This window comes from Trifolium pratense, linkage group LG6, assembly GCF_020283565.1.
Source record: "Trifolium pratense cultivar HEN17-A07 linkage group LG6, ARS_RC_1.1, whole genome shotgun sequence".
Taxonomy (NCBI): domain Eukaryota; kingdom Viridiplantae; phylum Streptophyta; class Magnoliopsida; order Fabales; family Fabaceae; genus Trifolium; species Trifolium pratense.
In genome coordinates this window covers 20,257,388-20,272,300 of record NC_060064.1, presented here as the reverse complement: position 1 = coordinate 20,272,300, position 14,913 = coordinate 20,257,388, and the positions used below count along the sequence as shown (strand labels likewise).

Sequence of the window (14,913 nt, the reverse complement as noted above, 5' to 3'; positions counted from 1 at the left end):
TGAGGGCTTGATAATACGGCATGTGAAACAAGATGGTCTTTATTTTATAGTAATAGCAGTGAGAGATAATTGTTATAAGTTATAGACACCGCCAATACTAACAAGCATTTCTATCCATAACCTGGTTCATCGTATAGATAACAGAGAAAAGAAAACAAGATAAACAGAAGTAGATATCATAGATCTATGCCCTTAAAAACAAATAAGCATATACGTACAAAATAAAAAAGCCATCAACAATTTCGCATCACCAAGATATGTGAAGTTTACAATTTTAAAACACATAAATTTGGAACAGTTTCACTTGTTAGAAAGGTGCATAAATAAATTACCCGTGACATGGAACAGCAAGCTAAGCAGTGTCTGTTGCTGGTTGGGTCACCCCAGACTTCACCAACAGCTTAGTCAAATTCTCTGGGGAACAAACTTGATACTTGACTTTTCCAGAGGGTGAAAGAAAAACTTCTGCAAGTTCAAGCTTCTCCGAGGTAAGACTAGTACTGTCCATAGTTTTACTCAGTACCTTTAGTGCAAGTTGAACCGCTTCTTCCCTTGTGATATCATCCTTGTAGTCCTGTTTTAGAATTGACTGTGCTGCCTGGTTGTTGGCACCAATAGCACCGGCTTTCCAACCACCATAATTTCCACTAGGATCACTCATGTAAAGTTGAAGGCCGTAATTTTTGTCCCATCCTGCAAATAGGAAAGAGACTCCAAACGGACGGAGACCACCAAATTGTGTGTAACCTTGCTTGGTATCACAAAGAGATTGAACCAACTGCTCAACAGGCATTGGCTCTTGGTAAGCAAATGAGTAACGCTGTGCTTGGATTCTAGCAGTATTGATTAGGATGTTGGCATCAGACATAATCCCGGCAACAGCACATGCAACGTGATCATCGATTTTGTACATTTTCTCAGTTGAAGTTGAGGTTTGCAGCAGCTTGGATGTCACCTTCTTTTCACCAACTAGAACAACCCCATCTTTTGCCAAGATTCCTATTGCAGAGCCGGCATTTCCAATAGCTTCCATTGCATACTCCACTTGGTGAAGACGTCCTTCGGGAGAGAAGATTGTTGTACGGCTATCATATCTTCGAGACATAATGATCTGAGTTTTAAAATCAAAGCAAAGGCAAAAAGAAAGAAGACTGAATAAAGTATTTCTTTGGCAAATGAAAAACATGGAAGAATTTGAATAAAACAGCACTCTTGTAATAGGAAACATAACCACAAGTCAATTTTATATACACTAAATAAATTGATTGCAACTTTGAGTGATACTCTTCCATCATAGAAATTCTGTTTACATATCAAAGGTAACTTCAAATTTCACAATGAATTGTTTAAAAACTTTCCAACCTCTACATATCTGCAATCTCAATTAAAAATAATAAGCTTCAAAATATATATAATTACAAAGTCAGAAACTTCAGTAAAGTAACCCTAGACACTGATCCATATTCCTCCGAATCCTTGCTATGGTGATTTTTGTCTGAATTAGAGATTAAAGAACCACTACGGAAGAGTAAGATATAGGTCTATTATATATGTGGTCAAAGGATATAGTGCTTTAAAAACCAAGCACGAAACTAAAGGAAAGACTGAAGCATATAACAACAACATCAAGACTGGTTTGAATTCACATATGTAACAAGGACAATTATATACATTCTAAAAATAAAACATCTCCTCTCTGTCATTTGTCTCACAATTAAAGATCAAAGAATATAGTGCTTCAATATACAAGCAGAAAACAGAAAGCAATACTGAAGTTTAAAGCTCAAGAAGCATTATAGTCATACAAGCATAAATTTACCAAATAAAACAGGCCCTGTTTGGATAAACAGTTTATTTTAAGCTTATAGCATATAAGCACTTATGAATAACCTAATTCTATAAAACAAGATAACACAAAGTCAAACTGTTTTTGTATAATCTATAAGCTGTCTTCATAAGCTATCCTAGAGATCTTATGGAAATAAGCTGAAAAAGCTTATGAACATGTCATAAGTTATTTTCATAAATTCCCTCACACAATCTCACAAGTTTGTATGTCAATATATAAGGTTAAATAAGTCAAACCAAACAGGCCCAAATTCACTATGACATTCACCTCAGAGACAATATGTGAAATCAATAGCACAAAACAACAAACAGTTGCAACATTCAGAAGCTGCATACAATACAAGATTTTCTAAATTTTGTTATAAACAAGCACATAAACTAGAAAATCTGGTAAAGGAAATCTCCCAGAAAATATGGCAGTAATATTAAACCCATATATTAGAAAACCATAGTGATAAAAGTGAAAAGAAATTTTTTTTTTGAAGAGTTTAAGAGAAAAACCTAAATTCAACAAAATCGCAGTAGTACAATTTCAATTGCAAGCTTAAACCACTTAAGAAATCTAGCAGCACGCATCTTAATGTATGTTTTAAACCCTAAACAGAGAGAGAGAGAGAGAGAGAGAGAGAGAGAGAGAGAGAGAGAGAGAGAGAGAGAGAGAGAGAGAGAGAGAGAGAGAGAGAGAGAGAGAGTTACCAGAAGAGGGGAAGACGGTAGGGGCGATTGAAGAGGCGGAATGCAGAGAGTGTGCGCTTTAAAGTCTGTAGTTTTGAGGTTTTGTAAGACTTGTGAATAATCACTTTCTTTTGGGACAAGTCAAAAAATCAATTAACTCACATCAAATTAAAATATTGATTAATTTCATTTTTTTTGCAATGTTCAAAAAATTTGTCATCTATTTTAATTGTCAAATATATTTAATGTTAGTGTGTTTTTTTTTTTATTTTACGAACATTTAATGTTAGTGTTAGTAATCTATTGCTAAAATTGATTACCACCAAAGTTCCTAAATTATATAGAAAAATGTATATAAAAAAAATAAGATAAATAAAAAAACAAATATAAGATAAATACAAGCTTAAAAATATAAGTTTTATATCCTTATTGATTTTTAAATATTTAATTTTAAATTAATTTTTTACAATAATATAGTGACAAACTCAAATATCGGATAAAAATCAATTGACTCGTGCATTCGCACGGGTCTTTAAACTAGTTATTAATATTATTGTTAGTTTTTGACAATGAAGCACGGACACCTCTATGATTAAGCATGTCGAGGTATCCAACAAGTATCGATGTTTGATACTCATATGACACTCGTACGACACGTGTCAGATAGTTCATACCGGTGTAAAAAAAACTCAATTTTTCTTTTACTTTGACACTCCTTTGATCGGTGTCCGACACTTGTAAGACACTCGTACGACACGTATCCCAAAAAAAATATTTTTTCTTTGCTTGTACTCTTCTAAGGCACGTATCAGACATATCTACAAGCGTTAAAGATGTGTCGAAACAACAATATTTTTTTCGAAACAACAATATTGATCAAAGAGAGATTAAATACATTACATTTTAATTACAATATTTTTAATTTTTTCGATAGTAAATGGATAAATAAAGGTAAAATATTATCGTATCTTGTTTTAAAATTTCTTTTTATGAAATAACTTGCTTAAAACAGATTTACATGTATATATTTTGATTCTCAATTTATATATTTTATAAATATATAGTGGTGTCGGTGTCCTACACTTTTTACATTGTCTGTGTCGTGTCGCGGTGTCTATGTCGAAGTCCCTGCTTCATAGGTTTTTGGTGTGGGTGATATGGTGAGAATTAAACAATTGAAATTACGTGACTCCTTAACTCATCCACCTGAGCTATCAAATCATCCTTATAACTCTCCCTTTGTTTCATTATTATAACAATTTATAGTCGTTTTTGCTAGAAAATAATTGCATTTATGCTTTTTGCTAGAAAATACTATTATAACAATATTTAAAACAACACCCTGGAATTATTAAATGGTTAAAAACAATCATGCAAAACTATTTATACTATTGAAGATAAATATATGAAAGGAAGCAAAACTATGAATATGAACAAACCTACAAGGTGACAAAGGTTTTATTTGGACAAACATATATAAAAGGAAGCAACAATAATATTTTAGAGAATGGTGAATGGTTTCTATTGGATTGAGGATACTAAATAGATTCCAAAGCTATTCCTTCATAGCAACAAAGACATTCAGATGGTTGGACTTCTTAAAAATCTATTGAAGCAAGCTCATGATCCCTATGTTCTTTTCTATCATGAACAATCATGACATTAGCAATATAATTCTCATAAAAAGTAAAAATAGTCTTTCAAAATTTAACTACTAAAATTACAAATAATTTCCTATAGGTTTGCATATGTGTACTTTTTAAGTTTTGGATGTGTACATAGATTATCGAAAATTAGTGATTGTAGTAAGTTAGATACCTTTTCACACTTGCTACAATGATTAAAATGATAGATTAAAAGTGATTCTAAGTGTTAATATATTTTAGAAATAAAAAAAAAACTAGGTGTAAAATGGAGCAATTGGGATTGTTATCATTTTTTACAGAATTTTGCTATGATGATAAATACCACATGAGGCACTAGACAAATTTCCTATGATGATAATTTGTGGCTGGTTGGGTTTCATATGATGGAAATCCACATGACTTTAAATGTGAGCAAATATGAACTCCGCGCTTGAGCATTGTTGGAATCAGTCGGACATGCATGCTTCCTAAGACCTGCTCGCCTCAGGTCGTCCTCGTAAAAATTGATCAAGATAATTTAATTGTGTGATACACCTTTATAGATAGGTCTTTCTCCACGACTACTAACACCCTCGATAACGGTGTAGTAGGAATTCACTGAGACTTATAGTCTCAACTCACTCCCTTTTATTTTTTCCAGGTAAACAGGTATACCGGCGAAGAGTAGGAGATGGCAGTGATGGAATCATTATGAGGCTATAAGTTATCGTTTAATGATTCCTCTATGTAGTGTGTGAACCTATGTATTAGAATCTAGTTCATTACGTATATCTTGCTATGTACTTAATTATGTTCAAACAATACGATTTGTGGATTAGTTGCTTTGAACGAAAAATTCTCTGTAATTTTAATATATATCCGAGTATTATTTATTTGTAATGCTTTTAATATTAGTCTAGATTTATATTTGGGGCATTATAGAATAAAATAAAGATAATTTCTCTTTCCACCCCCAAACTTCTCTTTTCGCACAGAAAACTTTGAAAAACGTTTTTCGAAATTTTTAATTTAAATTGTTTACCAAATTTTACAATAAAAAATAATTCGAAAAACGTTTTTCGAATTTTTCTGCATGTTTGCACGAAAAGAAAAACTTGGGTAGAGCACCATCTAAAATATACTAACATAATGGACCAAAATGTAACTTATCCTTTAGAGTTTATGATTGAAATCATTTATAAAAAAATATGCTCTTTGAATCCAGAGACAACCATAACGAAATAATGAATATAAATTTATTTCAATCAAAATTAAATTATTAAAAGTTTACTAATAAAAAAAGTTATCACAAGTTTAGACCCGTTTTTTTATATCCAGAACAAGTTTAAACCACGATTTATTTATGGGTAAATGCCTATTTACCCCCTTGCAAAATTAGAGATTTTTCGTTTACCCCCTGCGCGAATTTTTTTTCTGTTTACCCCCTGCAATGTCAAGAATTTCCCATTTTGTCCCCTAGATGGACAATTGAGCATCTGACTGTGCATCTTTGCTGACATGGCATGCACACATGGAAAGACATTAAATTTATATATATTTTTAAAAATCCACGTAAGTTAATATTATTTTTTTAAAAAAAATATTTTTTTTTTTTTGAAAAACAAATTCTTAAAACTTTATTATTATTTTTTACTGCAAAAAAAAAATTCAAGAAATAATAAATTTAAAAAAAAACTAAATTCTTAAAAATTTATTTTTCTTTTTTTGAAGAATCTTTAAAAATAATAAAAAATAAATTTAAAAAGAATTTTAACAAATAAATTTAAAAAATAATAAACTTATTTTTAAAAAATTATTTTTTATTATTTTTACAAATTCATAAAAATTTAGTATTATTTTTTTTACAGTAAAAAAAAATTATTAAAGAAAACATAATAATAAAGTTTGAAGAGTTTTTTTTATAAATTTTTTTTTTATAGTAAAAAAAAGTTATTAAGAAAAGCATAATAATTAAGTTTTAAGAGTTTTTTTTATAAAAAAAATTATTACTCTTTTTGACCATAAAAAAAATTATTAAAAAAATAATAATAAACTTTTAAGAATCTTTTTTTAAAAAAATATTTTTTTATAAAAATATTAATTGATGTGGATTTTTAAAAATAAATACAAATTTAATGTATTTCCACGTGTGCATGCCACGTCAGCAAAGATTCCAGTCAGATGCCCACTTGTACATCTAGGGGGCAAAATGAAAAAATATTGACATTGCAAGGGGGTAAACAGAAAAAAAAATTTGCGCACTGGGTAAACGAAAATTCCATAATTTTGCGGGGGGATAAATAGGCATTTACCCTTTATTTATTTTTTGACGGGTGTGAAGTAAAAGTAAATTGTCTTGACCAAAGAAAAAAACTAAAGTAATTTGTTGAAGAAAAATGTTAAATATTCACTTTAGAAATCAGACCAATAAAGTTGGAATTGTACAGTATTGTCAATTGTACAGTATTTTGATAAGAATACCTCTCCGTATCTACGGAGACGATGCAAATCAGACTACGGGTGTGTTTGATTTTGCTAAAGATATTTGAGGCTTCATGTTTAAATACATGTTACATCTCTTCTCAAATGACTTAAACACAAACACAGATATTTCAAATGACATAATAACAAATCAAGAGAATATATAAGATCAACCAAAAACATTACCAGGATCACAAGTTCACAAGTCATTCATCAAAAGTCACATAATCTGAGCAAAGATAATGAAACTAGAAACCATGCCAAGGTTTTCTAGTCTAGATAGTTAAAATATAAGGAGATGAAAAACGGAACATAAGGAACGATCCAAACTAACAGAGAGTAACAAGCTTAATGGTGACAAGTTAACAGGCTACTCAACCAGAGAATAATCAACTTCATCATGTTGATTTCGAAAACACCAATCCAGCCAATAAGGTGTTGATCTACTACGAACTTCACGACTACTACCAGCAAGCATAATGCATTCCACCAGTTCATTATTACTTCCTGAATACACTTCACATTCTGCAGAATCCCGATCAATGGAATCCCAATCAATGGAATACACACGGTTGCTTTCAAATCCCCACTTACCCGGGTTTGCTAGCGCATAGCATTTGTAAGGTGAATGAAATAATGCGCGCTCACCCAAAGTTTGTAACTTAACATAACTCATTGTTTCCCAGTCTATCCTGTAGACATCCAATACTTTATTTGGTACAAAGTCAACCACAAGAAGCTCCCCATCACAACTAAGTAAACTATACGACCAGGAAGGTACATTGGGGGTATTCTTCAGTTTTAGAAATTTCAAACTTTCAGAGTTCAGACTAAGTACCCCTATTTCAGCCTTGTAGGTAAGAACATAAATAGTATTATTAAACAAAACAAAGTCCACAACCTTCCATGGATGTCCCCTTTTGGAATATGTTTTCCAACTAGAATTCCGAGAGTGATATACATACAAACCGAGGAAACGTTTGCATGAAGCCACTAGGACAAATTCATCAGAGTCTCTGGTAAAAGCAAGTAATACACGACAAGCAAAATATGTCAAATCCTTTCTAACTACTGATATATCAATTATCTTCTGTTTTCTTGTAAATGGATTCATTAATTGAAGTATATTGTTGGCACCTGCCATGACCAGATATCCACTAGACGAACCACAATAGGACTTACCCCTAAAGTAACTCAACTTAGAGCTGTAAGCTCGTTTTTCCGGTATACTATAAAACGAGTAAAACCTTTTTGCATTCCTAGTAGTTTGCACAATCAGCGGTGATTGTGATTCTAGGAATTTTCTCCAATAAATTTTATGCACTGCCCTCCACTCCTTGCAAACCGCCGAAAAATTGAAGAGATCGTCAAAACTTACCAGTTTCTTAGATACGATATCAAGCATATCCCCATCAAGTGGACTGATATCCTTGTCTTCTTTCATTTTTTTCCCTGCTACAATGGCAATGTTAGGTGATTTACAAGGTCAATAGGAGGAGTACATATGCTTTTATTCATTTATTTAATGATATCATGGAAGAACGTGAAATAAAGAAATATTTGCAGACACTACAATAATCCAAGAAAGACATTGTCCTAAACAGAATACAACCACTTAACCACATTGAAAAACAATTCAGACATTTCTGAAGCTTCTCATCTAGTAGCAAGGATTCGTGATGATTTTAAATCAAACTTTCTATCATATAATTAGTAACTACAAAGTAAAACCACATTATGCACATAACATACTTGACATTAACTATGTGCACATAACATACTTAACATTAATTCTGATATAGTTCTCATACAGGAGTAAAATAATCCTTCAAAGTATAACTATTACAACTACAAACAACTTGCAGATTGCGAAGATAAGTATAGTTTACCTATTCCGACCAAATATAATGGTAAAGTCATAACACCTACTGCTAATAGCCTTAGATAGACTAAAAGAGAGTCCAAACTTAGTGTTGAAAGTTACCTCTAGTGTTGAAGTTATAGGGTTTCAGATAAGGAAAAACTGAAGTAGAAGATATAACTTCAAATATGATTATGGTTTGATATGATTTGCTTATAGAAGGGTATGCATCAACCCTTATTTACATTAGTACTACACTACTACTAGACTTTTAATTCTAATCAAAGAGGAAGAGAAATTATGATAGAGCAAAAATATATGAAAACTAATCCCAAGAGATAATTTAACATGCTCTATGAAAATATCTGCAGAAGGTTCAGGCTTCTACCATTGATACTGCAGCAGGTTCACGCTGATTTCTATGGAATTGCTGCAAAACAAACTTTCATTTGAGATAGCCGTGAGGCTAGACTGATTTCTTTTGGATAGCCATTAGTCAACCGAGAAACGCATCCAAGTAAGGAGAGAAAGAAAGGCAACTTAGGTGAGGAAAGAAACAACCTGAGATGGTTTCATATGTGCTGTCATGCACCCTTATAGTTCAAACGGTGGGATAATCAAACTGAAGAACAGTGTGTGTGATTTGTCCTTGAGCTTTTTAACAGGTGATAGATCGCCAGGAAATGTTATGGTGGTGGTGGATAATGGAAATGGAAGTGGTAGTGGTTGGAAAACAGTTCTAAACACGTTGGAAGAAAGACATGGCAATGGAGTTTGGAAACCAAAGATAATAAAAAAGAATAAAGGATAATGACATTATATAGTAAAGTTCCAGAGCTTGAAGTCAGTATTTTACATAAGGAATAAAAGGAGAGAAATAAACTTGAATATATTGTGTTTTGACATGATTTGAATCAAGATACAAAAGAATAAGCATTAATCCTTCTTTAACTTATACAAGGACCCCTAATTCTTGTCAAATAGGAACAGACCATGAAATCAACCGAGAAATACAGAAATTAATCCTATGAAATTATGTAAGACATTCCATATCATCTAACAACCAGCAAAAGTTAAAGATGATGGAAAAGGGATGAGGACAAGCATCAATCCCTTTTATTTAACCTTAAAAGTTAAGAAAGAATTAACATCTACATCTCATAGTTTGAGTCCTAACTTAACATCTAGTTCATTTTTGTTTATTTTATTTTCTACAAAAAAATAAATTCAGGCAACTTAATATCTGTCACCCCAAATTTACAAATATTGGCTCTACATCAAACATCTATATGATAATAGGTAGCGCATCAAACACGTACACTAAGAAAAAGAAAATCACTTTCACGATGACAGCGTTATTGACATTACAGGACTGCCAAAAATGTGTGAATCTTTAAAGGCCAATATACTTGGACACTAGTTTGCCACTGTAATAAAATGGGGGAATTTGAAAGCTTGATCCATTTTAAGAATAAACCCCTATTTTTGTTATTCAAAGATATAAACTGTAGTCAGGTTGATGCTTGAAATATTTTTGTCATCAATTTAGTTCTCAATAGTGCAAAACATCAGAACTTAATTTGTTAATCGTCCAAAACATCATCATATGAGTCTTCACATCAGGATTCCATTACACTCGCTCTCTCAATCCGGAAAAAAAAAAAATAGCTAAATGACACTTTAAGTGTATTTCACATTTGCAAGTTCATGGAATTTGAGATTCAGGCCTAACTCAACCCTACAAAACCTGTTTGTAAGGTGAGAAAAGGCTAAGACTTATAAACATTACTTGGGCCTTATTTCTAGGCTGTGTGGGACTAAACAAACCTCGTCACACCTAGCATAATGAAGGGTGATGGACGTTGCAATGAAGGCAACCCAAAGTAGTTGCAATTAAGGCTACTTTCCAACACTCCCCCTCACGTACAGGGCTATGCACCTAGAGGATGGAAGGTTTGGGCAACCCAACAACAGATCTAGGATAAGCTTTTATAGCATCTTAGATATTGGACTTAGAATATAACTGAACCCAACAAAATTGACTTGAAAGGTGAAATTCATAAATGCATTACTTAACCTAAACACGTTGATTTGAGATTCAACACCTCACACCAAGCCCAACACAATGAAGATATGCTGTAGGCTGTAATGCTGGCAACCAAGAGTTGCTGAAATTAATGTGGCTTTCCAACACAAGTAAATTACCAAATACCCAAGAAACATGTAAATATTTGAAAGAACGTCAAAAATTTAACTGAAATTTCAACAAAGGAGAACATTGGGGGAACAATAAGGCTTCTATCTGGTAACCTATCGATCATGGTTCAGCTACTGCCTCAGACTCCACAGTGGCAAAAGTCACACGAGACACAATACATACTTTTTAAAAATTTTAATCAAATAGCGAAAAAACAGTCTCAAAACAATAAATACAGCAAAACTATATGTTAAGAACTTAATGCTTCAATTTAAAAAATATATACGGACAACGATATGACAAGAACGATCATACATCCAAAAAATTAACTAAATTAAAAGATGGAGTATATATGAAACCATACCCGATGATGATAGAGGCAATGCATTGGAACTATTAGATCGGTTAGAATCCTCTTCATTGTTCCCTTGCTCCATTCCTAATTTCGTCGAGGCCATCTTGTCTACTTGCATCTCTGTGTGGTATACTATTGAGCTTAAAACTCTTTTATACAGAGTACATAAAAAGAACTCTCGTAAAATGAAGGGAAAACACGTCAAAGCTCGCCCCCCGTTGGTCACGTCATCGCCAAATAAAGATGCTTTCAAAATTGGAAACAGAAATGCATTTATTTAATTTGTAACATAGAAGTCACTCCCTCCGTCATAAAATTAGTGACCTACTTGTATCAAATCTCACTCAACATTTGTTACTATGTGTTGAACTCTGAATATTAAATTTAAATATTTTAAAAAACTAAGTTGAATAAAGGCAAAAGCCGCAAAAAAGGGAAATCTCATTAAAATAATTATTGCGAATACAGTCAAGGAAATACCGCTAAGAGAACGTATATATCAATAAAGAAAGGAACTACCATTAAACATAAAGGAATAAATAATAATCTATTTTACTATTTTGCATTATTTGTTAACATAAATTAACAAATCAAATAACATTTTATCCAAAAAAATATAATATTTAAATGTCAAATTACATTATGATGCTTTCTGAAATGAATCCGTAACACTGACAAGAATTGTATTTTATAGGCTAACTATGCAAGAAGCACATATATGACACAAAACCTGGATACAATACGAAACCTTCAAGAGGACATGGAAATTCTGAAAACAAAAAGATGCAACATAGTTAAGCATAATAGTAAAATGAAAAATTAATGCTTATAGATTAAAATACATGTGTGGATTAGAATGATAGTTAAATTTTTTAGAAAGATTGTAGTATGTAGATTAGCAGGATTCAATTAATGAATAAGGAGTATCCAACATGGCAAATATCTAACACCAGTAAAGCAACTATTTTGTAATTATCCAATCTTTCCAGTGGACTATTTTCCCCTCTTATGTATCCCTAGTAAAGCAATTATTTTTAAGTATGATTTTGTGTTTTTTTTAAACAGTAACAAATAGAATTAAAGGAGAACCTTACCTAAACCAGAAAGGATTAACTTACATCTTAGAGGTGTGAACCTTCATGAAGCATCTTTGCTTAAGTCAGCAAGAAGCATTCAGGCGGCATTTGACTCATTTAAAATTTTAATTCGATTTAAATGATCTCTAGTCCCTACAATATACACCACTTTTGAATTAAAAGTCCTTAAAACAATTTCTAACTAGTTTTAATCCTTTAAACATAGGAAAAGCTGTTTTTGGTCCTCAATGTTTTGGAACTAGTCACTATATTGTCCATATCAGAATTAATCATTGTAAAATGTGAACTATATCTATTTCTGTCCTTGGAATAAGAACTATATAGACGCTATAGTAAATATTACAAGAACTAAAACAAACAAAAAAGGACCAGAATCAAATTTTCTATGTTTCAAGACAATTTTATTATGGACTAAACTGGAAAAGGTGTATAGTACAGGGATCAAAAATGTATTTAAGCCTTTTGATTTGGCAACATGTAACCTTATTCTAAGTAAAAGTTGATTTACCAAAATTTTGCAACTACCATAAATGAATATTGATCTTAATTATTTCTGGAATCTAACCCAAAGGCACAAATACCTTCACTCCGTTGTGGCTTACAATGACTGAACCAGCAAGGCATGTTTCTAGCTTGGCATTTCTATTGTTTAATTTATGACAGTAGAAAAACACTTGAAAGTAGCATCAAACAAACAATTACGGCGATGAGGGAGAATTAAGAAACAGATTTAGCAATGTTTGGTATCATGTTGGATATATCAGAATCACGGCGACCCACCACGATTTGCCAAAAGTTACACTTAATAGCTTCTGCTAATCATGGTGGATCGCCGTGATTCTAGCATACTCACTGTGATACCAAACATACACTTAAATTGAAACCAAAAAACATAAGCACTCTAGATTTCTGATTTATGAAATGACATGGAAACAAGGGTGCAAAACTGACACTCAAATACGCACTTGATATATCTAATGTTCTTTTTTTTTAAGAAAAACTCGGTATCCGGTCCAAGGACAGACTAAATTTAACAAGGCTATAAATGCAGCTTATAGCAGCAAACCCCTAAACTTGTTTAAGCATATAAAGAATCATGGGTTATTATTATAAGAAAAAGAGTTGTTACTGTTAGAAATAACTGAGATTTTATTCATTGAGGACTTTCTACAAACACATTGATGTATAAACGAAATAGTAGAAAAGTTGAAGCATAGCTTTGTATAAGGAGAAGGAAAATCTCATCTTGGAGTTGAATCGAGAAGCAGTAGAAGTTTGGGGCATGGTGGTGATGGATGCAAAACACAATCAAAGATCGATCAATGATGATGTTAGTGTTCCGTCCTTAGAATTAACAACTTGTCTTACTCTTTTCGGTGGTTTTCTGTTTTTTATTTTGAAATTTTCTACCACTAAAGTGTGTACATTTTTTTTCTTCAGGTAAGTCGGTGATTAGAAAATTTAACTCGTTGAATAAGTTAAATGATCAGAATTCGAACATCGATTATCAAGTGCAATGTCAACTAAGCTATATAATAGGCAAAATTACAATCCTTTATTTTTATTTCTTTTTTTTCTTTCTATGATTTATCTTTTATCACACCCTCATATAGGTTGTTTTTTCTTAATTTTTATTATTAAAAAAATATTTAGATGGCAATCCACATGGGATACTCTTATTTTTAAATTTTTTTTTTATTGACATTAAAACAATACAGAAAAATAACATCAAAATATGGTACAAGTGGTAAATATTTGGGACCCTTAATTATTTGAACTTGGGTTCAATCCCCAACCGGTGCATATAGAGAAACATTGGTTAGGAGAGGTAAAAAAAAATATAGAAAATGAATGAATATTCATTACCGTGTTCATATTTCATCTTCATTTGATTACGTAAATTAGTTTCCTATCTCCCGTCCCATGGAGACTCTGTTCCCGAACACTTTATTAAAATAACATTTATATGCATATATTTAAGTATTTTATATGTTTTATTTATTTCTATTTTCACACATGCATATATTTATTTATATTATGATTAAACTTTTTTTTTTTCATTTAGTTTGATTGAAAATAATAGAAATTTGATAATTTTTTAATGTTGATGGATCTCTACTAAAATTGTGGGGATCCGCAGAGATGTGGATGGAGGAAGAATATTCTCCGAATCGGAAAATGGGGACAGAGATGAAGATCATTTTAAATGGTGGAGAATTGTGTGGTAAATTACTCACCGCTCATTCCCGCCCTGTTAACATCCCTACGCTTAAATATCAACATATATTTTCCTTATAGTGTCTTCCGTACTACTCCCTCATTACTACATGACTGCATTTCTCTTCTTCTTGCATTCTTGCTGTGTATCACAACACATATATCTATCGTCTTCCTCTTGTTTTCTCTTCGGTGATTTGGTATGAAATTGTATTTGCTCTAGAAACAATTATTACTCCCTCCGATCCTTTTTATAAGGAACACTTTAAAAAAAACATTCAGACAAAGGAATCTAATTTTCTCATTAATAATTTTAAAGTTCTATGTTTTATTCCAGAAGTAACCTTGTCTTCACAATCTTTATACTAAAAAAAAATATCTTTTTCAACTGTTATCATGATTTATTATAATGGTAAAACCATTGCTAACTTTAAAAGTTGGTAAAGTACTAACTGATAAACAGTTTGTCATTAATTTCAATTAATATTTTTGAAAGATCATTATTTATTATAATCAAAGATTGCTAAACATTGGAAAGATTATCATGCGTCATAGTT

General features: G+C 31.7%; 2 protein-coding genes across 2 annotated transcripts; both read right to left on the bottom strand.

Moving 5' to 3' along the window:
- Positions 1-138: 138 nt before the first annotated feature.
- LOC123891188 (proteasome subunit alpha type-4-like) lies at positions 139-2,683 on the bottom strand. Its single transcript, XM_045941032.1, has 2 exons — positions 2,545-2,683; positions 139-1,111 (listed from the first exon to the last, which is right to left on the bottom strand). The coding sequence occupies exon 2, from the start codon at positions 1,103-1,105 to the stop codon at positions 353-355; it is 753 nt and encodes a 250-aa protein (XP_045796988.1). The 5' UTR covers positions 1,106-1,111; positions 2,545-2,683; the 3' UTR covers positions 139-352.
- A 4,089-nt stretch (positions 2,684-6,772) lies between these two features.
- LOC123888087 (probable F-box protein At1g44080) lies at positions 6,773-13,513 on the bottom strand. Its single transcript, XM_045937049.1, has 2 exons — positions 11,052-13,513; positions 6,773-8,081 (listed from the first exon to the last, which is right to left on the bottom strand). The coding sequence occupies exons 1-2, from the start codon at positions 11,158-11,160 to the stop codon at positions 7,000-7,002; spliced, it is 1,191 nt and encodes a 396-aa protein (XP_045793005.1). The 5' UTR covers positions 11,161-13,513; the 3' UTR covers positions 6,773-6,999.
- Positions 13,514-14,913: the final 1,400 nt, after the last annotated feature.

Excerpts from the sequence above, each read along its gene's own strand:
- LOC123891188 (XM_045941032.1), bottom strand. The coding sequence starts at position 1,105 with ATGTCTCGAAGATATGATAGCCGTACAACAATCTTCTCTCCCGAAGGA.
- LOC123888087 (XM_045937049.1), bottom strand. The coding sequence starts at position 11,160 with ATGCAAGTAGACAAGATGGCCTCGACGAAATTAGGAATGGAGCAAGGG. Across the intron at positions 8,082-11,051 it reads ATTGCCTCTATCATCATCGG|GGAAAAAAATGAAAGAAGAC; the intron begins GTATGGTTTCAT and ends CCATTGTAGCAG.